We start from the raw sequence: 25,952 nt of genomic DNA, 5'->3' as shown, positions 1-25,952 counted from the left end.
AACAGTTTACCACAATAAGTGTAGTCACCATCTGTCACCATATGTTACTATAAAATTGACTATATTCTCTACACTGTACTTTTCATCTGTGATATATTCATTATATATATATTTAATAACTAAATAGGTTGCTACATCCTCCCCATAGTTTAAAGAATTTAATCATACTTTAAAAGCTAATACGTACTTCCTTGTCATATAGGATTATTTTTTCTTTTTTTTTTTCCTAAAGCAAAAAGAAGTATGCAGCCTTGGCAGTAATGGAACAATCTTTCTTACTTTTTTTTTTTTGTAAGCTCTATGCCCAATGTGGAGCTTGAACTCACAAACCGAAGATCAAGAGTCACATGCTCTATCAAATGAGCAAGGCATCCCCTGAACAATTTTTATTATATCAGATATAGATCTCAAGTTAACACTTGATTCACCTCCAATTCCTATAGTCTATCATTTGCCTACAAATATAAAGCAGTAAAACAAAAGGATACAGTGCAAAATATAGAAGTCTTGGTCTAATGCCGGGAAATTAAATTCTTATAGTAATGCCAGCCTGACTAGGAAAAAAGAAAAAAAAAAAAAAAACAGTACAAAGTTAAAATCAGGTAGAAAATAAAATAAAATCAGGTAGAGCCTACTCCTCCTTATCTCATATACTTTTAACTGAACTTTTTTTTTTACTGGATGGCTACTTATCCCAAGAGCATTAATTCAAATACCATTTTCAGTAGGCTTCCCTGATAGCCTAAACTGGGTTAAGGAAGCCTTCTCTGTGTTCACACAGGAACTATCACGTGTATCTATTTTCCACTGTACCATGAGTTTCTCAAAAGCAAGAACTATTTCTAAGTCAACACTGTACCTCCAGAGTCTAGCAGAAGGCGGAGGTTAGAACAGATCTTTGCTAAATGTCTGTTGAGCTAAACTGATAAAAGGACTCAGGTCAAAAATGGTACAGTGAGGCACCTGTGTGGCTCAGTGGTTGAGCCTTTGGCTTGGGTCATGATCCCGGGGTCCTGGGATCAGGTCCCGCCTCAGATTCTCTGCAGGGAGCCTGCTTCTCCCTCTGCCTATGTCTCTGCCTCTCTCTGTGTCTCTCATGAATAAATACAATCTTTAAAAAAAAAATGGTAAGGTAAAGCAGTATCTTGGCAACACTTGCTCTATTCATATTCTGGGCTTATAAAAATAGGTTCAGTCTTAACAGGTAAAAGTAGCATAGCACATACTATATTACTACATATGTATAGTGGTATACATATTATAGTGGGGTGGTTTTTTTTTTTGTTTTGTTTTAAAGATTTTATTTATTTATTCATGAGAAATAGAGAAAGGGAGAGAGAGGCAGAGACATAGGTAGAGGGAGAAGCAAACTCCCCACAAGGAGCCCGTAGGACTGGATCCTGGCCCCCAGGATCATGACCTGAGCTGAAGGCAGACGCTCAACCACTGAGCCACCCAGGCGTCCCACACATTATGTTTTGAACTAACATTTTGGTAGTCAGTTAACAAATAGAATCATCCAAGCACAAAATTACAGCCTGAGACTGTAGGATTGGATTTACCCTGACACTAACAGTTTAAACTTCAGGGATCCTAAATGTCAGTGTCCTTTCCAAGGTGCTGGGAGGTCCTAACAATGTGTTCCCATGGTCCTAAGTTTTCACAAAAGTTGCAAAAGGTAAGTAATTGCAATTGGTTAAGACTGCTTTCTCTTAAAAAACAAAAACAAAAACAAAACAAAAAAACAAACAAAAAAACTGCTTTTTCTAATTCCTGCTCCATTATACTTCCTCCTGGGCTAATGTGGTATCTGGGTATTTTGCTAAAGGGAGGTTGAGGTGGAGATATATTCAGGTTTCACAGGATATGTATAGTTCTCAATCACTTCCATGTATGATGAAATTATTACCACTCTAAATATAGAATTAACTTCCAGGAGTATCCTACCACCTAAGCACTGCCTTATCTGGTGTCATTTACACTAGTGTGTGGCAACAGAGTCATCTAGATATGAGCTCCACAGAGTATTGGCAAAGACACAGGAATATTATTCTCTCTGTCACCTATGGGAGAAACTTAGTAGAGATATACACAAATTTGACAATAATCTTAAAAATAGTACATGACATTCCCACTAAAATGAGTTATAAACCAGAAACCCTTGAAAGCTATCAATTATACTAATAATAAACACATTTTGATCAGTCATGACTCTTTCTTTCTCCCTTTAGAAGAAAAAGTAAATAATCTTTCTATTCTCTGAATAGCCAACAGTAACCCTATCTCACAAATTGTTGACAAGATGTCAGAAAGTATGCAGCCAAAAAAAATGTTAAGTAAAAATATATTAAGGCATACCAGGTAGTTAATTAATAAAAATGCTATTTTTCTATATTTTGTGATATTCATGGACTTTGCTTTATTAAATATGTAATTTTTTAAATTTATTTTTTATTGGTGTTCAATTTACCAACATACAGAATAACCCCCAGTGCCCGTCACCCATTCACTCCCACCCCCCGCCCTCCTCCCCTTCCAACACCCCTAGTTCCTTTCCCAGAGTTAGGAGTCTTTATGTTCTGTCTCCCTTTCTGATATTTCCCACACATTTCTTCCCCCTTCCCTTATGTTCCTTTTCACTATTATTTATATTCCCCAAATGAATGAGAACATACAATGTTTGTCCTTCTCCGACTGACTTACTTCACTCAGCTTAAATATGTAGTTTATTGTGTTTTTTACTCTAAATATTTACTTAACCACCTAATTTTGTATTCATGATTTTTATTCATTTTCTCAAGGGCTCCCAAATCTCTAGTCTCTCTATCCATTTAAAGGATCACAAAAGATACCAACCGATGGAAAATTAGAAGTTGGCTGATATACTGATTCTCTCAATTATCCACATATAAGTTTATTTAGATATCTTTCAGAGAAACTGCCCTTGACCATCCCCTAAAGAATTAACCATACCTTCCTTCAAGTACCACTATAGTCCATAGTCTTCTATTACTGTATTAACCAAACTGAAAATTATATGCTAACCAGTCTGTCCTCCCTTATTACCACCATGTGCTTAAGTGTTGGTCCTACACCTCTTATTCATGTGGATATTTTTTCAGACGCTACTTTTAATACAATAAATGATCAATAATTGTTAATCTTTCTAAAAGTTGCTACTCCTTAAACTACTATCTTTAGCAAAGTTCATTACAGCTCTTTCACTCATTATATCAGATGTTGATTAACCACTGTGGATTAAGTGAGTAACATGATTAACTATAAGAATTCACATGACCTAATTTCTTTAAGGACCTAGAAGTTGAAGTACTGAAGTGTCATTTCAGTGCTTTGCTCACCAAAAAGATCATCATAGTTTAAGAAGCTATGTTGTCCAGGTGCACCTGGGTGGCTCAGGCAGTTGGACATCTGACTCTTGATTTCGGCTGAGGTCGTGATTCAGGGCTGTGGGATTTCAGCTGAGGTCGTGATTCAGGGTTGTGGGATTTGAGCCCTACATCAGGAACCCCATTCAACAGGGAGTCTGCTTAAGATTCTCTCCCTCTGCCTCTCCATCCACTAGTGGTTGCACTCTCTCTCTTTAAAATAGATAGATCTAAAAAAATAAAAATAAAAAAATAAAATAAAATAGATAGATCTTAAAAAAAAAAAAAAGGCTGTGTTGTCTAATGGGAGAAATTTAGCAGCAAGTGTGAACAGTAGACTGTAGGAGACTATTTGTTTTTCCCCCATTAAAACTGGGCAACTCAAGGGATGCTAACCTGGCTCAGTTGGTAGAACATATGATCCTTGATCTCAGGGTCATGAGTTTGAGACCCATGTTGGGCATAGAGCCTACTTAAAAAGAAATAAAAATAATAAAATAAAATAAAATTTATGGGCTGTCTGGCTGGCTCAGTCAGTAGAGTGTGCGACTCTTTGGGGTTGTGAGTTTAAGCCCCACATTGTGGTCACTGAACTTAATTGGAAAAAAAAAAATTGAGCAATTGTTTAGTTAATAGATTCTCCACAACTACATGAAGTGAAGGGGAAGTGTGTCCTAATATCAAAGAGCTACAAAGAATGGCCTTTGGTTTTACTTTAAAAAGTTAATGTACCTTCAAGGGTGATGAAAATGTTCTGGGTCTTGACAAGGGTAGGGGTTACACAGGAGTGCACATTTGTCTAAACTAATCAAACTGGGCAGCCCCAGTGGCCCAGTGGTTTAGCGCTGCCTTCAGCCCGGGGTGTGATCCTGGAGACCCGGGATCGAGTCCCACATCAGGCTCCCTGCATGGAACCTGCTTCTTCCTCTGCCTTTACCTCTGCCTTTGTGTGTGTATGTGTGTATGTGTGTGTGTGATGAATAAATAAAATCTTTAAAAAAAATGTAAAAATAAACTAATCAAACTACATAACTCAGGTCTGAGGATTTCACTGTAAATAATACTTCCATAAACAAAATCAAAACTAAACTTAAAGCAGTGAACATTAGCCTAAGACATACCTCTGAGCTACATACTACAGAAATACACCTCCCACGATAGATATACTTAAAACATTTAAACATTATTTTTTCTTTACTGACTTTTCTGCCTCCAGTTCTTAATCTGTTTTGAGCTTCTGATAATTTGAACATTTATGAACTTACTCTAGAGATATAAGAGACAAAATATTTTACATACAGGAAATTCAGAAAAGCACTAAAACCTGTTCATAAACCCAGATAAACAACTCCTGCCCTAACCTGTCTCCTTTCTCTCAGGCTATAATGACAACATTCATTTTCTTGTGAAATCTTCTATCAGCTCCACATTTATTTTCCTTTTTCTTTTTCTGTTTTTTTTCTTTTTTAAAAGATTTTATTCATTCATTCATGAGAGACAGAGACAGGCAGAGACACAGGCATAAGGAGAAGCAGATTCCCTCCAGGGAGGCTAATGTAAGACTTGATTGCAGGACCAGCGATCACACCCTGAGCCAAAGGCAGAGGCTCAACTGCTGAGCTACCCAGGTGCCCCTCTACACTTATTTTCTAATCCTATAGATGTACTCTTTTGGATAAAGCCACACAGACATTCAGAATGAATAAGTGCAGTCTATTCAATGAAAAAAATCTATTGTTTATATTCTATGGTTTACCATTTATTAAACAGTGATTCTAAAAGAAAGCAAGCTTTGATCATATTTGTAGAATAAAGTTCAAAACCATGGTATTCATAAGAAATTCAATGCATTAAATTAATGGTCTTAAGAAAATAAGGAAGCTCATGTTGATGCCTATAAAAATTGATAAAGTGTGCAGGAAAATGGGAAAAGTCTTTTATTTATTAGAGCTGGAGGAAGAGATCACAAACATGAATACAAAAGTTATAAACCATTTTCTTCTATAAATATAATTTCAGGGTGCCTGGGTGGCTCAATCAGTCAAGTGTCTGACTCTTGGTTTCCACTCAGATCATGATCTTGGGATTATGAGATCAAGCCCCACACGGAGCTTCATGATCAGCTCAAAGTTAGCCTGAGATTTTTCTCCCTCTTCCTCTGTCCGTCCCCCTATTCTCTCTCTCTCTAAAATAACATAAATAAATAAAATCTTTAAAAACATATATATAATTTCAAATACAGCTGATTGGTTTTTATTTGTTTTTGAATAAAAGGGATCATTCTTGATTTGGAAATATATTTCACCCAATGAATAATTAAAGTCAAAGACATTAAAGATTTAAATGAGATTTGCTAAAATATACTTCAGAAACATAACCTGAATAATGTGGAATTCAATGAAGATTGATAATAAATAATAAATAAAAGTTCCTTACAGCTCAAATTTGGATTAATCAGTTTTCTTGTAAAAATAAGTTATTGAGCCTGTTAGTTGGAAAAAGGGCTTTCAGACTCACTACCTACTAATACATCACTGAAACAAAACTCAAAAAACACAGAGTAGTTTAACACAGAGACATAATTTCCTTTCACTTAGAGACAGCACAGAACTGTCAATACTTAACAGAGCATGGCAATAAAATGAATTAGAACTTATAATGAAACTATTTTGAAGAGTGATAGTTGAAGATGTGGGCTGGGCTACAAATACACATTAGTTTCCACTCCCTACTAAAAATGATAATAAAGTGAATTTTTAAAAAATCATAATCCCATAAGGACAAAAAGAATGAAAGAGACAATAAAATTTTGAAAATTAGAAAAGTAGATGAATAAATAACTGAAGTAACTAACCTACCTAAGAAAACCCAATCTTAAACTTAGAAGCAACCCAATTTACACCACAGATCCCACAAAGGGTTCAGAAATAAGAATATTCTGGAAATGGGAGTGAAGATGGAATAAGACTTTCACAGTCTAAGAAATTACATATCCAAATTCCCTCTGCAATTTGCACAGCGGGTTTCTATACTATCCCAACCCTAAGAAAAGACTAGGAGCTAAGGGTTATCCTATGAAAAAGGCAAAACAGAGAGGGTGTCTGATTTGGGAGGCGAGGCACACTTATGGCACATGCACCATACCTAACATTGGGAGATTAGATGACTGTGAAAAATCAGTGTCAAGACCTCTAGCCTCCCCTGCACCTTTCCCCATCAGGATCCTAAAAACCTTGCAGCCAGGATAATAATCTCCAAGCAAACATCAGAAGAGCTCTTCCTAACAAATTTGACCACCCATGTACAAAGACCTAAAAGGATTCATACTAGGAGTTCTTCAGGGAAATAGCCCAGCAGAAACACTATCCTTCGGCAAAGACCACTCACCCTTTATACAGATTCCAATTAGCTTTTCAGTTGTCCTACTTGTAAATAAAAGCAGAAAGCTTCAAAGGGTTACCAGGCACTTGTAGGAACCCTCTAACATGAAAGAAGACACTAAAACAGAAAAAAGGCAACTTGAACAATAAACAATGCAAAAGAATAAAAATTACTCCATTCCAAAAAAACATTAATACTTATAGGAAAAAAATGCTTCATGAAATAAGAACAGGATACTATATTAAAAAAAAAAAAAGAAAAGAAAAAAAAAAGAAACTAAATAATAATACAGGTTCCCCGATGGGGAGCCTGATGCGGAACTCGACCCCAGTACCACGGGATCATGACCTGAGCCAAAGGCAGACGCTTAGCCACTGAGCCACCCAGGCATCCCAACCCTTGAATTTCTTTTAAAATGGTAGCAGAAATGAAAAACATGATAAAAAAAATAGAAAGTAAACAATCTCTTGGGACACGAAGCATACAAAACAAAGAGATGGAAAGCAGAAAATCAAGGACCAGTCTAAGAGGTCCAATATCCAAGAAAAAGAAATTCCAAAAAGATGTAACAGAATAACAAGGAAATATTTAATCATAAAAATACTTTATCAGTGAAATAAATCATCAAATTCCCAGAATTGAAAATGCACTTTTAGACTGAGCAACCTAATTGGGTGGATGAAAATAGATCCACACCAAAAGATGCCATTATGGGGATCCCTGGGTGGCACAGTGGTTTGGCGCCTGCCTTTGGCCCAGGGCGCGATCCTGGAGACCCGGGATCGAATCCCACGTCGGGCTCCCGGTGCATGGAGCCTGCTTCTCCCTCTGCCTGTGTCTCTGCCTCTCTGTCTCTCTCTGTGTGACTATCATGAATAAATAAAATCTTTAAAAAAAAAAAAAAGATGCCATTATGAAACTCCAGAACTGTATGTATAAAGAGAAGGCTCTACAATAGTCCAGAGGACAAAATAAAAACTAGTTTTTATGAGTTAGGAATCATAAAGGTATTTAGATGTCTCTCAACAGCTGGAGCTTAGCTCTCATATAAATTAAAATTAAAATTCTGTGGAAAAATTATTTACAACCTAGAACTCTATACTCTGACATAATAAAAATAAAATCAAGTATGAAGATAAAATATATTTCTATACACATAAGGTCTTAAAATATTTACATTCCACTTACTATGTCTAGGGAGTTTTTAGATATCTGCCCCACCAAAATAAGGAAGGAAACCCAAGAGAAAGGACATGATACCCAAGAAACAAGAAACCCAACCCAAAAGTCATATAAGGAGGAATCCTCAGAAAGTGAAAAGAGATTCCAAAAGTAACAGCTATGCAACAGCACTAGATACCATTAGACAATACAGACTAGAGCAGGTCAGAAAACTCCAATAGGCACTTACGAAAATAGAGCAAAAGAAGATAAATATTTTTAAAGATTAACTGGGGAGTACTGGGGATTAAAAGAACAATGAGTACAAAGAAAACATTTCCAGAGACAGCTTAAAGTTGTTCAGGAAAGGAAAAAGAAAATTACAGTACATACTTGGCTCAACTGTCAACAGTGTTTACAAAGTACCAATCATATTGAGAAGCTGGCAGGATAAGAACTATGTATATACTTGGTGGGAGGTGTGATAGGAGGGGGTGTGATATTTTCTTCTCCCATTTTAAGAATTCAACCCTGAATTCAACCCTGAATAGCCAAAACAATCTTTAAAAAGAACAAAGCCAGATGTATCACGCTCCCTAATTTCAAACTATCCTACAAAGCTACCGTAATCAAAACGGCCTAAAAACAGATACATAGATCAATGGAATAGAATACAGAACCCAGAAATAAACTCCTGCATATATAGTAAATTAATTTACAACAAAGGAGACAAAAATATACAATGGGGAAAGGACAACCTTTTTTTTTTTTAGAGATTTATTTATTTGAGACAGAGAGAGAGTACACACATGCAACCAGGGGAGGGACACAGGGGAAAGGAGAGGGAGAGAAAGAATACCAATTATCAGACTCTGTACTGAGTACAGAGCTGCACATGGGACTCAACTCCGTGTCCCTGAGATCATGACCTGAGCTGAAACCAAGAATCATTTAACTGACTGAGCCACCCAGGTGCCCCAAGGACAATCTCTTTAATAAATGGTGTTGGAAAAACTGGACAGCTACATACAAAAAAATTAAACTGTCCACTGTCATACATCATACACAAAAATTAACTCAACATGGATTAAAGACTTGAATGTAAGACCTGAAACCATAAAATTTCTAGAAAAAAACATTGGTGGCTAGCTCCCTTGACATCGGTCTTAGTGATACCTTTTTTGTATCTGATTCCAAAGGCAAGGGAAACAAAAGCAAAAACAAACAAAGGGGACTACATCAAACTAAGAAGCTTCTGCACTGCAAAGGAAACCATCAATAAAACTTAAAGGCAACCTACTGAATGGGAGAAGATATGGGCAAATGATATATCCAATAAGGTGTTAATATTTAAAATACATAAAGAACTCATACCACTCAACAACAACAACAACAAAATCTGATTAAAAACTGGGTAAAGGGGGCAGCCTGGATGGCTCAGCAGCTTAGCGCCGCCTTCAGCCCAGGGCATGATCCTGGAGACCTGGGATCGAGTCCCACATTGGGCTCTCGGCATGGAGCCCGCTTCTCCCTCTGCGTGTGTCTCTGCCTCTTTCTCTCTCTCTCTTTCTCTCTCTCATGAATAAATCTTAAAAAAAAAAAAAATGGGTAAAGGACCTGAATAGACATTTTTCCAAAAAGACATAGCCAACAAGCACATGAAAAGGTGCTCACCATCACTAATCACAGGGAAATTCAAATCAAAACCACAGTGAGGGGATCCCTGGATGGCACAGCGGTTTGGCGCCTGCCTTTGGCCCAGGGCGCGATCCTGGAGACCCGGGATCGAATCCCACATCGGGCTCCCGGTGCATGGAGCCTGCTTCTCCCTCTGCCTGTGTCTCTGCCTCTCTCTCTCTCTGTGACTATCATAAATAAATAAATAAATACCTTAAAAAAAAAACCAAAACCACAGTGAGATATCACCTTACATCTGTCTGAATGGCTATTATAAAAAAGATAAGAAATAACAAGTATTGGTGAGGACGTGTAAAAAAGAAGACCCTCATGCACTGTTGCTGGGAATGTAAACTGCTACAGCCACTATGGAAAAGTATGGAGGTTCCTCAAAAAATTAAAAGAACTACCGTATGAGCCAGCAATTCCACTACTTACTGAGCGTCTATAGGAGGGAGGGAACACTACTAAATTGACAAGACATAAGGCACTCTTATGTTTATTGCAGCATTTTGTACAATATCCAAGATATGGAAACAGCCTAAGTGGCCATCAATAGATGAATGGATAAAGAGTATGTGACACACACACGACTACTACTAAGCCATAAAAAAGAATGAAATCTTACCATTTGCCACAACATGGGTGGATCAACAGGTATTATGCTAAGTGAAATGAATCACAGAAAAGGCAAATACTACATGATTTCAGTTAAGTGTGGGATCTAAAAAACAAAACAAAGCCCAGACACATAGAAACATAGAACGGACTGGTGGTTGCCAGAGGGGAGGAAGGTTGGGGAAGTACAAATGAATCAAGAAATACAAAGTTACAGCTATATAATAAGTGATAGGGGTGTAATATACGGCATAAGAAATAGAGTCAATAATACTGTATCATACTTTGATGACACATGAATTGACTAGACTTTTAGTGATCATTTTGCAATGTATACAAATGTTGAATCAGTCTGTTGTACACCTGAAGCTAATACTGTATGTCAATTATACTTCAATAAAAAAAGAACCCAATATTTAACACACAGAAATTTTTTAAAAAATGAGAAACAATACAAATTAGAGATAAAAAATTAGAGATAAAGATAAAACAGTCCGATATAAGAGTTCAAATGGCTGTATCCTGAAGCAGGAAAAAAGGGGTTGTTTTTATGACAAGCCTTACAGAACTATTTAGCTCTAAATTAAATCATGTACATGTATAATGCCAACAAAAGTAAAATTTTCAAAGTATGAAAGTTTAAAAAATGTGAATGCTTATGAATACATGGCAATAAAATGGATTGTTTACAGAAATGTTAATAAACTGTTCTATCTTTAAAATCAAAGCATACTATGCAATATATTTATGATTCATCATATTTACAGTACACCATAGATCAGTAAGCCAAAATCACCTATATATATGGAGACTTCTCATCCTAATGGTTTAGTAGCTGGTGGCTGCTATTGCTTAGCTCTACTATCAAATTGTCTCAAAAACATTCATTCACTTTAGAAACTGCCAGATTCAATTTAATGAACCAATGGCTCTTGAGAAAACCAAAAGCCATCAATTAAGTACATTATCAATTTGAGATTTGTAAAAGCAGCCTACAACACAGAGTAATGGGAGAACACTGACTGCTAACTGGAATCCTATAGCCCTAGAATGACATGGTGCCTCTACTACTTAGTGAGACACTTAGACTTAGTTACTTAGCCTCTCTACAGCCTTATTTGCCTCATCTACAAAATGGAGAAAGTGTTATGCTGAAGTTGTTTCAGGATTAGAAACCAGACAGTAAAATACCTGGCACAAAGATCCCTACTGTTTATTATTTAACTTGGGGCGTTATCTATTTCATGCAGAATCTTGATTTTTGCAGTTGGGTACCCGGGAATCCCTCATTTGGCTTATACTAGTTATGTGACTTTAGGTAAACTACTTAATCATTCTGATTTACAGAAAAGAGAAACTGTATCACCTATCATGTAGGATGGTTCTGAAAACTAAATGATATGGGGGCACCTCGGTGACTTAGTCAGTTAAGCGTCTCCCTTCAGCTCAGCTCATGATCTCCACGTCCTGTATCCTGGTATCAAGCCCTATGTTGGGCTCCCTGCTCCATGGGGAGCCTGCTTCTCCATCTCCCTCTGTCCCCCCCAACCGCTCACTCTCTCTAAAATAAATAAAATCTTAAAACTCTTAAAAACCAAAACTAAACTAAACAATATGTACAGAAATATAAGGAACCACCCCGTGCATAGTTAGCACTCAATAACTGATACCACTTAAATATATTCATACCATCTCTTTATCCCTTATAGCAAAAGCCCATCCATAGATAAAAGCTTGAGTCACAGCTACATATTGTACATATTTAAGCAGCAACTCTAAAAAGGGCAAAAAAATAATGTAATGTCAAAAAATACAACTAAAATGACAAGATACTTGGAATACTTAGTGTAACCAAGATTTGTCTCATTAGAATTTGTTTACACAACTGACAAAGTGTAGCCATGGAAAATCACAAGATCCCACAGTCTCAACTGGTTCATCTAAAAATAAGAGATTGGACTAGAATCTTCTCCAACTCTAAAACGGTAAATTATCCAGAGATTTGATCTCATTCTTACCAATTCCACAAGTCACCATAAATCTCAAACACCATGAAGAAGACTGCATATTGGTAAATATAAAACTATGCTTTTTATAAGTAGTTGAAAAAGAGGCACAAAAGTACAATGATTTTGCCCAACTTAAATTCTGTACTATTACCTAAATTCCAAGTCTTACCTCTGTGATCCTGACTTACAGGAGCCAACACAGGCTCTAGTATACGGTTTTATTTTTTTTTTTTTCTAGTATACTGTTTTAGAGTACAACTGTAGGTCATCAGAAAAACTGAATTCTTCTTTAGAGAAATTCAGATAAAATATTTCTTTTTTTCATTCTCCTTTTCTGTTGGGAAGCAAGGGTTCCATCTTTCCAATCACCAATGATTTAAGCATGAGACTACGGCACCCAAACACAGGACAATCATTCCTCTAAATGAAAGCTAACAAGCAGCTTATATTTACCAGTGTAATGTCAGGAGAGTTCCTGTGAAAATAATAATCAAACCTGGGAACACAAGGCAGAAAAAAGACTATATAAAACTCAAGGAATGGTACAATTAAAAAAAAAAAAAGCCACTCTAATCCTAATACTGAAAAAAATGACATTTTCTGGGATTCAGCAATACTTCCCAGTACCTGCAATGGGTCAACTGCAGCCATTTAAAACTATGAAAGGATAACACAAATAAGTGAAAACCACCAAAGAGGAGAAAAAGAAAAAAAAAAATGCATAAAACTAATCATAAAAATCTTCCCTCATCACCCCCAGTTTTTTTTTTTTTTTTTTTTTTTTTTTTTTTTTTTTTTTAACTAAGTGAAATGTATCAGAACTACCACAAGAAAAGGAACAAATCCATTAAGGTTAGCAGGTTTCTCATATATACAAATATGTGAAGTATTTACTGATAAAATGATAAAATGTCCTTGAGTTGTCACACCATATACCTTACTATAACAATCAGCCTATAAATGCTCAAAACTATAAGCACTTCATAAAAGTATATGCTTCAAATTCAACAGCACTTTGGGAAGAAAAAAAACCACTCTCTACCTTGAAATAATACAGAGAGAAAAACCCTGGCAGAGCTCTCTATCAGACTCCATGAGAAGAGTAATAAATATGTTAAAAGTAATAGGTGAAAAGCAGCTTTATTTTTTTTTAAGATTTTATTTATTTATTCATGAGAGACAGAGAGAAGCAGAGACATAGGCAGAGGGAGAAGCAGCCTCCCTGTGGGGAGCCTAATGTGGGACTCAATCCCAGGACCCCAGGATCATGACCTGAGCCAAAAGCAGATGCTCCACCACAGAGCCACCCAGGTGCCCTGAAAAGCTGCTTTAAATCTATTTCCAGAATCTATAAGTCATTTTTACAGCTCCAAGTATGCCATCTGCCTCCCAAACATGCCATTTGCATTAAATCAGTAGCTTATTATCTGCATTAAAATATCAAAGATAATTAAGAAGAAATCCAATTAAAGTTAAATATTTCATTTTGTAAAATCTCCCTTTACAGACCATAATCTGTACAGATCTTGGAGAAACTTAGTATCTTCCTAATAAGTTACTAATATTTTAAAAACTTAATTTTATGACTGTTAAACACATTGAGCAACAAAAAAATTTTAATTATATTCTATTTTTTTACATGACTTAATTTTAAATTTTCAATTATTAATAAATAGCTCCATTCTAAATTATAACAGAAAGCATTACTTTACCCTTTTAAAATAAAAGAGGAAAAAGATTGATGGTAATGTAAGCAAGTACCCTAACTATTTCGTTAGAAAAGAAGGGGCAGCCCGGGTGGCTCAGCCTTCTGCCCAGGTTGTGATGCTGGAGACCCAGGATCGAGACCCACGTCAGGCTCCCTACATAAGCCTGCTTCTCCCTCTGCCTGTGTTTCTGCCTCTCTCTCGCTGTGTCTCTCATGAATAAATAAATAGTCTTTAAAAAAGGGGGGAGGGGGGATTCTTTGGAAGACTCTTTACCATACCATTAACTTGTGTACTTTGGGAGCACCTAGGTGGCTGAGTGAGTTAAGCATCTTTTTTTTTTTTCTTTCTTTTTTTAAGATTTTATTTATTTATTCATGAGAGACACACAGAGAGAGAGAGAGAGAGAGGCAGAGACACAGGCAGAGGGAGAAGCAGGCTCCATGCAGGGAGCCTGATGCAGGACTCGATCCCGGGACTCCAGGATCACGCTCCAGGCTGAAGACAGTGCTAAACCACTAAGCCACCTGGGCTGCCCAAGCATCTAACTCTTGATCTCAGCTCAGGTCTTAATTCAGGGTCATGAGTTCTAGCCCGACTTTAATTTTAAAAAAATTAAAAAACAACAACTTGTTTACCTGGCATTAATATGAAAAGCCTAAGAAGCCAAGAAGTTTTTTTGATGATTATTCTTATTAGTATAATGGTGGTAGGGATATAGGGCAATAAGGACTCTCATTCACTACTACTGGAACACCATTTACAGTGGCAGGTAGGAAACGTGCCTGGCACATATCAATCCTGAAAAGAGGGTAAGATAACAAGGTCTCTACAAAATCGTGAGATACAGATCCAATAAATAGGTGTTCCAAACCTTTCTGTGCACAGTAGCCACCTATTTATATTTCCCAAGTCTCTTGAAGGTCAAAATCAGAGCAGAATAAAAGAAATCACTCACACCTCCACCTACCACCAGGAAATACTTGAAAATGTCACGGATTTTTAAAAAAAATTTTGTTACTGAGTATGTGCTAGGCACTATGCTAGGTGGCAGAGATTTAAAAACGGCTTTTGAAATTGCGAGGTCACACATTCTGATGAAGAAAGGCCTGAAAACGGACAAATACGGTATCTTTTTTGATAATGGTTATAATAAGGAACATGAAGGAATCTGAAATGGCACCAAATGGTAACAAACTGGAAAGGGGGCACAGGGCAGGGAAAAAGAACTGACTCTTGAACTGAAAAAATGAGCGTGGGAAGAAAGGCAGTCCAGCCAGAACAACAGGAACAGCATTTACAGAGGCAGGCAGACAAGGAAGAAATGCATGTTGAAAGAAATGCAAACTGGAGCACCTGGGTGGCTCAGTCAATTAAGCATCTGACTCCAGGTTTTGGCTCAGGTCATGATCTCAGGGTTGTGAGATCAAGTCGGTCTCTGGGCCAGGCATGAAGCCTCCTTCAGATTCTCTTTCTCCCTCTCTCCCTGCCCCTCCCCCTCCAAAAATAAAATAAAATGGCTGGGCTCTGTGAGGGAAGACATGGAAGGAAGGCACAAATGAGGCTGGAGTAATAAGCAAACACCGTATCACAGAGGTTCTCTATGTCTTGGGATTTTGCCAACCACTGCTAGCACACTCCAATCTCTACCTGGAAAATTGAAGTGAACTGCAGGAAGAAAATCCAAAGGATTCCAGCCACTCCCTTCCCTTACTCTTTAATTTCCCGGGGTGTTCCAAGTATTATTCCTGACCTCTTTCTCCTCCCAACACCAGCTAACACTTTGCTTTAGACACAGGAGATATCCAATAAATTATTGTATTATGCAATAATACCATTCATTTATAAGATAGCTAAATAAATTTGGAATGCAGAAAGAGTTTACATACTGGGCTTGGGAACTTCTTGAGTAAGGATAATAATAGTGTTTGTACAGGATTCTCTGGTTTATAAAAACTTCCATATACATTCTCATTCAATTCTCACATTTACCCAATGGAAAAGGCATTCCTTTCCACCCAGTAGATAGAGGAAACAGAAGCTAAGAAATTAAATGATGTGCCCAAAGTCACATGTCTGGTGACAGACCAAGACTTTGAAACCTAGGTCTCCTCATTCATGGGCCACTATTCTTTATATATATATATATATATATATATATATATATATATATATATATATATATATATATAAGGTTGTTATGGAAAGAGTAGTGGCCTATGAATGAGGGGTCCTGGGTTTCAAAGTCTTTGGTCCAGATAGATAAGTAAGTAGATGACATATTTACCAAGCAATGTACTAACACCCTGGGAAATAAAATAGCGAACAAACCCTATGAAACTTAATGTTCAGAAGGGGAGAAAAACCTTAATTAATAATTAATAAAGGTAATCACAGGTATGCAAAGACAACCAAGGGACCTAAGCTCCTTGAGAACTGTTAAAGAAAAAAATATTCACTGACAATTGTCAAAGATAGTAAGGCAGACTTTATTCAGGAACAATGAGATAGATATAGGAACAACTGCAATGGGATTTTACAGTTGGGGAGAGTGGCATTGGGGGAGATGGGGTTCAAATCTAAATAAAGCATGTGCAAGTGGGAATTAAGAGGCAAGGAGCAGGGTATAGTGGATAGAAAATTACTAGGAGAAAACATCAGGATTAGAAGGGTTCTAACTAAATTGACCTAACAGGATTCTTGCTGAAGACACAAGCCAGGGTGATCAGACATCACCTGAGGGACAATGGTAGATGACCAAGCTAAATCAGATATTGAGGTTGGGGAAAGGGGGTTCTGGTTAAATTCAGCAAGTAGGGTCTCTGCTAAAACTAAACTTTATAAAGTACACAGATGAACCTAGAAGAAGGCTCAAGAGCCTGACTAAAGTTTTGTCAAGCTTCTACCAGGGCTCAAGAGCACCAGGGCTTCACAGAATGTCTCAAAAAAGGAGGTAGTGTTAATATTGAATCCCAAGGATTTTTCTTCTTTACCTTATTTTGAATCATTTAACTCAATATACAGACATCGCCCACTTGCTATTATCTAAAGCTTCTTAAACTTGAACATGCTTTTCACCTAGGAATCTTAAAATGCATTCTAATTCAAGGTTTTGGGCCTGAAATCTTGCATTTTTAACATGCTCCCATGTGATGCCCAAAGCCCCACACTTTAAGGGTCTAAAGTAGACTTACCAAGAGCTTTAATCATGTACAGATATGGATTTCCTCAGTCCTAGGGGTGGTCTTCTGACACCAGAGAGTCAACTACAGCCTTGCTTCCCAATAGTGCTATAAAATGACAGTGGTACTTTTTTTCTAAATGTTGAATGGCATTAAAATAAATAAAGGTATCTCTAGAACTTACAGGCATCACTAGGCAATACAGTCCCAACACCTAAATTATGTTCCCACTTCAGCAAAGGTAAAATCAGTACAACTCAAGTGAGGCACATTTTGGTTCCCATACATATCCAGGAACTTAGAATTGTACTTTTTGGAATAGTTTGGCTGTAAATATAGTCTGATAAAAAACAAAAAACAAAAAACTTTATTTTGGTTCTTGGTAACTTGTCATTTCCCAAATTAAAAACTGCAAGTTTAGGGTACCTGGCTGGCTCAGTCTGTAAAGTTGGAGTTACACGTTTGCAGGTAGAGTTTACTTTAAGAAAAAAAAAAAAATGGCAAGGCTGACAATAGGTTGATTAAAGAGTTAAACAAGCTGACTGATAAGATCCCTTTGGAAGTCCTTAACAATAGACTAGAGACACAAGCAACACTCTTCAACACTCGCTCATTCTGGTTGAGAGAATACAGTTTTGTCAATTCAGTTTGTTGGTCATGATTCAAAAGTGACATTTCTAAGAGTTGAAAATAAGAGAGCCAGCTAAATATTTGGCAGGATGTGGGGAAGAATTAGGGAGAATGGAACTTGGCCTATAAGTAAAAACTATAGCCACGGGGAGTTTTTAAACAAAGAGTTCTTCCAGTAGTAAAATCTAATGCTAACAGGACACTAACAAGCAAAAAGTTTCCCTCCGAGCAAAAAGGCCATGCTGCTGCTGCTCCTCTGTCTGGAACATGATCGAGGCACCAAGATACCAGAAAAGTTGCCATAAAAGGCTTTCACCTCTATTGCTTCTACTTATTATTCTATATTTACACTGATTATTAAGAAAGTATTTGTTATACCATTATCTACTTCTACAAAGAAACACACAAAAAATATTCCTCTAATACTTAATACTATAACTACTGAACTATTCTCATCAAATTTGAATTTGAGAACAAAAGGATTTAGGCTGAAAGATAAAATAATAGTAGCAATAAAAGAAAATGCAAACTTTCCTTCATAAATAGTAATAATAAGACTACTTGGCTATGAGGTAAACCACTACTCAAATATTTGCTTGCCTTCAACTCCTGCTTTTAAGTTCTAACTGCAGAAAAATCAAAGTAGCACTGATACATATGATTATAAACCTACAGAAATTGTGTATGATTTAAGCAATCAGAATGATGAATATGTCAATAAAAAATAACAACAGCTACTAGCAATCATGACACTGTTGAGTTATCAATAATGAACTAGATATTGCTGCTGCACTTAACTATAATTTATTGAGCTAGGCCTTTTACATTCAATATCTTTAATTCTTCCAACATCTCTGAGGTCTTGATCCTAACACAGGATTCATAGGAAAAAAATTAGATTACTGTCATACTCGTACCATACACAGTGGAGTCTCAGTCTGCTTTCAATACGGCTGAAGCAGGGGCCTGCACATGCTCTGGAGACATGGATGACATGTGGAAGCTGGAGCCACAACAAGGGTGGTGGCCAGGAAGGGTTAGGAGAATGGCAATGCACAGTCGTTTGAGCAAATACATATGTTGAGAATTATGGGAGCCTATTTTTCACTAACAAAGTGAAAAATATGTGAAGAGAGAAAGTAGAATGAACCCTGTGCTACTCGGATCAGACCTGCAGATATTAGTATGAACTCACTCAATACATACAGATAGTATGAACTCACTCAATACATACATGTAAATGTATGTGGACATGGTATTTTCTAGCACTATCTGCTGAGAGGGCCTGGGAACAGCAACATATCTGTACTAACATACCTATCACCTACATTCTGTTTTCTAAATACCATTTTTCAATGAACAGAATAAACACCTTTAGAGAAATGGCCATTTCCAGGTACAGGGCACAGAAAATGTAGGACAAATCTGGAATACCTGGTTGTGCCAGAAAGTTAGGAAATACTCAGAAAAAGAGACAAGCAGAGAGACTTAGAAACCAGACTGAACAGGGCTCCCACTAGCCAAAGCTGAAACATTAGGAGCATCAACATAAATAATTATAGTTATAAATCATTAAATACAATAGGAATCAAAATGCCTCCACTGATAGATAAAATTCTTCAGTAAAAATGTCAAATAAATGTAAAAGCCTGACAGAATTAGAACACAGCCATCAATGTAATAAGTAGTAATAAGTTAGACAAGAAACATCAAAGAACACTAAAACTAGTGGGTGAAAACAAAATGAGGAATGAGACAGTTCCACAGTCTCAAAACACCTCCCCACAAAATATTAATTACTCAAAGGAAAAAACATATATAATAATGTCACACTGGAGAATCTCTGTAGACGCTTTAATCAAAGGATCACTTCCAATCATGGGCAAACATATGTTAAATGCACCATAAGAAGCTATAAGATAAACCTATGTAACACTTCTGTAATAATTTTGCCCCAAATGCATAACCAGGTCTAACCACAAGAAAACATGACAAACTCAAACTGAAGGATATTCCACAAAATAACTGGCCTATAATCCTCAAAAATATCAAGGTCCTGAAAGGCAAGGGAAAACTTAAGGAAATATTTCAGTTGGAAGAAGGCTGAAGAACAAAATTGGGTGAGTCATGACTGGACCCTTTTGCTGAGGATAACATTATTGGATCACACTAAATGGGGTCTCTGGATAAAAACTATGTAGGAATTCTTTGGGCTATTTTTTGCAACTTTTCTAAAAATCTGAAAATCTTTCAAAATAAAATTTAAAAACCACTTTCTACAAATGAACAGGTTTCACAGCTACACTTTTTACTAAATGAGCTATGAAGGATGGCCTTAAGTTAGATGATTGATACAAAACAAAAATGCAAGTTGTACTCTTGAAGCTAACATAATGTTATATATCAATTATATCTCAATTTTAAAAAACGGAAATGTGGAAAGAAGAGTTAAAAAAATTTCTCTATAAGACTTAACGCTCCTAAAAGGTACCATTTTTTCAAGTAACACGTAGCTATTCTGTCCCAATACCTCATAATCAAATATACAGCTGAGAAGAAGTACTACATGTGCTTTTGTATATTAGACACTCCAAAGGTACAAAAACTCTGCAACTATGAGGGCAAAAAAAAAAAAAAAATCAATAATGATAAAAGTGATCACATAGTAATTATTTTGCACTCAGTAATGTAAAGCAAAAGCAATTCTATATTAGAGAGGAAAAGTAAACTAAACCCAGTCAGGTATCTACAATTCTCAAACTGTAGTTCTAAAAGATGACCACACTTAATCTACTCCCCCTCCCCTCAAAAAAAGCATAACATAGTAAATCAGGCTGTCAGAAAACAAAACTGTTAACACTTGGTCAACAGCCATTCAAAATCATATTGCAGAATGATGTTTGCTGACATAAAAAAATTCCCAAATGGAAAATCTGGTCTATATGTAGTAGAAACGTGGCAGGAAAGATGAGGAAACTATATCACAGAATACAAATAATAGTTATTTTGGAAGGTGTAATGATTATGAGTGACTTATTTTCTTGCTTTCCTTAGCACTATATTGTGATTTCTGCAACATGTGTATTATTTTTACATTAAAAATGGGAGTCAAGGGGCACCTGGATGACTCTGGTTGAGCATCTGCCTTTGGCTCAGTTCGTGAACCTGGGGTCCTGGGACTGAGTCCCGCCGCATCAGGCTCCCACAGGGAGCCTGCTTCTCCCTCTGCCTGTCTCTGCCTCTCTGTGTCTCTCATAAATAAATAAATAAAATCTTTTATAAAAGATGGAAGTCAAAAATAATTATAAGTATTATTTAAATTTAAAAGCTTCTATTTTTTTCTTCCACTATTATATTCTTGGTGACCCTTAGCAAACAGTCCAGGAGTATGAGCTATTAATACCTGGGAATGGGAGACTTCTAAAAACAAGGCCTTTTGAATACTATCTTTTTATATAATTTTTTTTTAATTTTTATTTATTTATGATAGTCACACAGAGAGAGAGAGAGGCAGAGACACAGGCAGAGGGAGAAGCAGGCTTCAGGCACCGGGAGCCCGATGTGGGATTCGATCCCAGGTCTCCAGGATCGCGCCCTGGGCGGGCCAAAGGCAGGCGCTAAACCGCTGCACCACCCAGGGATCCCATCTTTTTATATAATTTTATCAATTATAGATATGAGGCAGGACTGTTGGATCTAGACAGCTAAAATTCAGACCCCTGCTATTATCACTGGCCCCATAATTTTAAACAAATTATTTAACCTCTCTTTGCTAGTTTCTTCTTCTGCTAGTTATTGAACTAAGTTAATCATTTAGAGCACTGAGTGCCTGGCACATGGTAAACACTTAGCAATATTTATTATTACTATTATTAATATTAGTTTCCTTTATAGGTGAAGATGCTGAAGCACTCCAGTCAGTCAGCTTATTTGCCTTAAAACAAAGATGCTGGGGTTATTTTTGGTGAGGGGGGGCAGGACTGAAAGAGGTAGAAGAGGGAGACAGAGACACATATAAACACAGCTACATCTCCTTTCCTAAATTGCTATTATTTTGGAAAAGATAAATTGAATTTACCTAGAATAATGCTCAGTATTTCCTTCCTTTCCCAACAGATCTGATTCTCCCTATACAGAAACAGACCTGGTTTATATTCATTCACATCCCTAAACCACCTTTCCTCCAGACTTCCATTTTAAAGTTAACTACAAATATTTGTTTTAACTCTGTTCCAATCAAGTAGCCCTACATTAGGAAATAATATCTTGGTCTTTTCCAAGTCAAATATTTCAGTGAAATTCTATTGGTCAGAAGAGACCAGCAATTACAAAATGCTAGAAACAGAAAACACTCAACGTACTCTGAATGAACATTGAGAACTCACTCTGATCCTAAATTTCCCTGAATGTTATGTGCATAAAATGCCAAGAGAGGAAAAACCCTAAAAGGCCTGTGTTTCAATTCAACACAAGCCAATAATTAGGCCGGTAACCTGATGTCAGTGATTTTGCCATTTTACCCAAAAGAGGTTGAGTAAGCTATGTTACTATAGATCCCATCTAGCTCCACAATTCCATAGCCTCCTGGACAAACCTGAAAATGGACAATTCACAAGCAAATTCACGTTTCTGTGATGTTTCCTGCGACTGAAATCTTCTAGTTTCCCACACCCTTTTAGAGAACCCTTGTTATACATTCCATTAACTATCAATCACTTATTTCAAGAAGCCTTCCTCCAGCCCAAATAAAGCAAATTATTCCATATTCTTTAGACCTCCATGACTGTATTGCATCTATTACAGATGACTATTTATAAACTGTCTACCACTCTGGAGTTCCACATTGCGCACAATGCTTAGCACACAGCAGGTGCTGAGGATGTTTAAAGATTTGAGACTACAAAGTTAAATTAGGTTCCTGTGAAGTTTCCCTATGTACATTTGGGAGTTTAGCTTATTAATCTGAAGATACATAAAGGCCAATGTGTAGCACAACCAAAGCTTTGTCCCAGTCATATCTATAGATGCTGTACAATTTATTCTGAGCATTTGCACAAAAGCTATAAAAGGTATCATTGCTGCTGATTATCTGGGTACCGTTTGGGGATTACCTAATCTACCTCATCTCCCCTTCCAAAAAAACCTCTTTACCCTGCTTTACTTTGTTCCATGGCACTTACATCCTCCTACAATGCAATATAATTTACTGGTATTCAGTGTTTATGGTCACTTACCAAAACATAAACTGAACTAATACAGGAATTTTTGTCTGTTTTGTTCATAAATGATACCTGGTGCCTATATCAGTACCTGGCACAATAAACGATTTTCTTAACCAATAATTCTCTCCTTCTGACTTAAAGCCGTCAGGAGTTATGAGTCAGCATCTTCATAAACCTATCTCACATTGCCCTTATTTCCTCGGCTCCATCATTTACAGTAGCCTTACAAGTAGCCTTCCAAGAGCTAGAAGAAAATGTTTACATTTACTTCCTAACTTGCAACTTTTAATTTTCCTGCTCACCTACTGGTACAGAATTAGGTGTATATCTTCAGGAAGATATACCAAATAATATATAGATGAAATAATCAAAACTTTGTTCTTTCACTTTGATAATAATTACTTCTATCCATGAGGTCTTCACTTTAGATTTGAAACTACTGGTAGACAAAAAACAAAACCAATAAGGTTGGATTAACTTTTTTGGATTGTCAGGCATGAGGGCCAAATATATTGGGAATGTATTAACTGCTACATGAAACCTAACTGAAAAATTGTGCTCCAGACAGTACAAACCTATAATGTGGTATATATATATACACATATACATATATATACACACACATTTGTTATGGCAGGATTTTTCTTATGTAACTTGTATGCTTCAGAAGAAATGAACTTAAGCACTGCATTTCAGTAACTATAAAATACTGAGCCATGTAAAAATAGGATACTATTCTATTTGTATTCAGAAAATATCACCAAGACCTTCTCGAGACATCCCCTAGTTTCAGCCAAATATGGTTCTTCCCTGCTTCAACCAATTTAGCTCTGAGTTCCAAGAGACACAAGCCCATCGGCAGCAGTCATGGACATCATCCACATTGCTATTTTGAAGACAGCTTCTACATTCTTGAAGAAATCAAATGCAAGCAATGTAAAACATAGTCTAGATGAGAAGCTTCAAGCTGAGACACCTGGATACCTGGATTCAAGCTAAAACTGGAAGCAGAGACCTTCATAAAGTCACCCAGTCCTCTCATGTAGCACACCTGTATGACACACTCAGATCAACTTCCAGGATGAGCCTAAGAAAGAGATTTCACCAACTCACATGTGTTCCGCAGGGTGACTCAAGGCAGGGCTCCTGTGCACACGAGAAATATCAAGCCCACCACCTGCCAGTTAATGTTCTGTGATCACAGCTTTGCATAATGCCCGGAAAACGATTAAAATCCCACGTATGAGCACGTGAAATTAAGGGTCAATTAAATTCTCAGGATCCAAGTGCCAATGTTGATGACTAAAAAATTACAGGTGGGGAAAGAAGGAAATCGGGACACAACTGCTAGGGTCATTGTTGTGAAGGAAAATGCTATCCCGTCCACGGCAGTAAAGGAGTATAAGGTGCAAGTTTCAGCCTCCGAGTCTTTATGAGCTTCTCTAACCACAGACTAAACGTGGGTGAATCACAACGAAGCCTTCAAAAGAGGAATTCCGAGGGTGTCAAGTCCTGTTTGCTGACGACCTGAGGCTGTCTGCTGCCCCCATACTCCCATTTGCCCATCCCGTTGGTCTGCCCATCCCTCCTAAAATCGTCCACAATAAAGGACGAATAAATGAAATAACGACCAGTCAGTCCTAAACGTGACGTTATTGGCATTTTCAAATCCTTCGCAAAACAACTCCCCGCGGACCTAATCAAGCCCGACTGATGGGTGCTTGTCTGAAAGGATGAGGCCCGGACTTCCCGGGGGCGCACGCCGGGGAGGGGGGGGGGGAGGCAGGCGGCTCTGCAGACCCCGAGGCCTCGGGCTGTCGCCAGGGCATCCGGACCCGAAAGCAGCCTCGTTAAGGGTGTCCCCTCCACGGGGCTCGGCGCCCCGACTTCCACTCCTAAAACCTAAGGGGAAAGTTAAAAGGGCGCTGAGGCCACAGGGGGGAAAAAAAAAAAAGCGCAGCGCCCACTCTTCTATGCTCGGGACCCAGAAGGAGGCGGCGGGCGGCAGCTGGCGGCGCAGGACGCACGGGCCGGGGAGGGGAGGGGAGGGCAGCAGGTGTCCCCGCAGCGCAGCCCAGCGCAGCGCGCGAGCCCCGGGCAAGGGGCAGGGAGGCTCGGAGCCGCGGGGTGCAGGGCCGGGCGGACAGAGCCTGCTCGGGGGCTGCGGGGCTGCAGGGGGGCCGGGACCGCGGGGGAGCCCCCGCCTCGCCCCCCCGGGGCCGCCCGAACAAAGCCGGCGCGCGGGGCCCGGCGACTCACAACAAGAAGCTCATGTCGGCCGCGGCGCGGGCTGGGCGGCGTCTCTAGGCCTCGGGGCGGCAGGCGCGCGGGAGCAGGAGGAAGGCGGCGCCGGCTTCTCCGCGGCGCGACCAGCTCGGCTCTGCTAGTTCCAACGGCAGGCAGAGGGGGCGGGAGGGAGAGGCGCCCGGCGCGGATCGCCCTCCGGGAGGCGGGGAAAGGCCGCACGCCCGCCCCCGGGAGCACAGCCGCCGCCGCCGCAGCCGCCCGCCGCCGCCCCTCCCCTCCCCCTCCTCCCGCTTCGCCCCGCCCCCCGCGGCCCTCACCCCGCGAGCTCTCGCGAGAGCGGCGCGCGCCCACCCTCCTCCTCCCGCGGAGCCCGCCCGCCGCTACGGGCCCGTGCACCGGGTCGGGGGCGCGGCGCTGCCCGGCGGGGCTCCAGCAGCCAGGAGGGAAGCGAGCGCCGACCCCGGGATGCCGGGGCTCTGCAGCGAGGGACGGATCTGCCCGCGGAGACCCGCCGGCTGCGGATGTGCCAGGGATGACGAAGGCGGGGCCGCCCCTGCCGCCTTAGAGACCCGAGGAGGGCAACGTGTTTGGAACAGGTTGGGCGTGGCTCCGCCGGAGCCCGGGAGTCTGCGTGGGGCTCAGGGTCCCTGCCATCGTGAGGTCGCGCCTGAGAGCCCTGAACCGGGGGCCGCCCGGGGCCGTCACTGCCTCCGCAGGCAGCTTAGGCTGTCCT

The 25,952-nt window shown here is 38.9% G+C and overlaps 1 protein-coding gene across 4 annotated transcripts in view; it reads right to left on the bottom strand.

Moving 5' to 3' along the window:
• MOB1B (MOB kinase activator 1B) overlaps nt 1–25,495 on the bottom strand; it is a 58,148-nt gene extending 32,653 nt beyond the window's left edge. Inside the window, exons 1-2 of one of the 4 annotated variants that reach the window (XM_035712453.2) lie at nt 25,232–25,472; nt 24,086–24,874 (exon numbers count right to left, since the gene is read on the bottom strand). Coding sequence is in view for 2 of the 4 variants with exons in the window: in XM_025435575.3 (XP_025291360.1) it covers nt 25,232–25,245 (14 nt within the window). In the remaining 2 variants the exon portion in view is untranslated. Of the gene's footprint in view, nt 1–17,132; nt 17,151–24,085; nt 24,875–25,231 lie in introns of those variants that run through there. The other 3 variants (XM_025435575.3, XM_049093049.1, XM_025435576.3) reach the window with 3 other exon arrangements.
• Nucleotides 25,496–25,952: the final 457 nt, after the last annotated feature.

The sequence above is a fragment of the Canis lupus genome, chromosome 13 (assembly GCF_003254725.2).
Source record: "Canis lupus dingo isolate Sandy chromosome 13, ASM325472v2, whole genome shotgun sequence".
NCBI classification, from domain to species: domain Eukaryota; kingdom Metazoa; phylum Chordata; class Mammalia; order Carnivora; family Canidae; genus Canis; species Canis lupus.
This window is presented reverse-complemented; position numbering and strand designations above follow the sequence as displayed.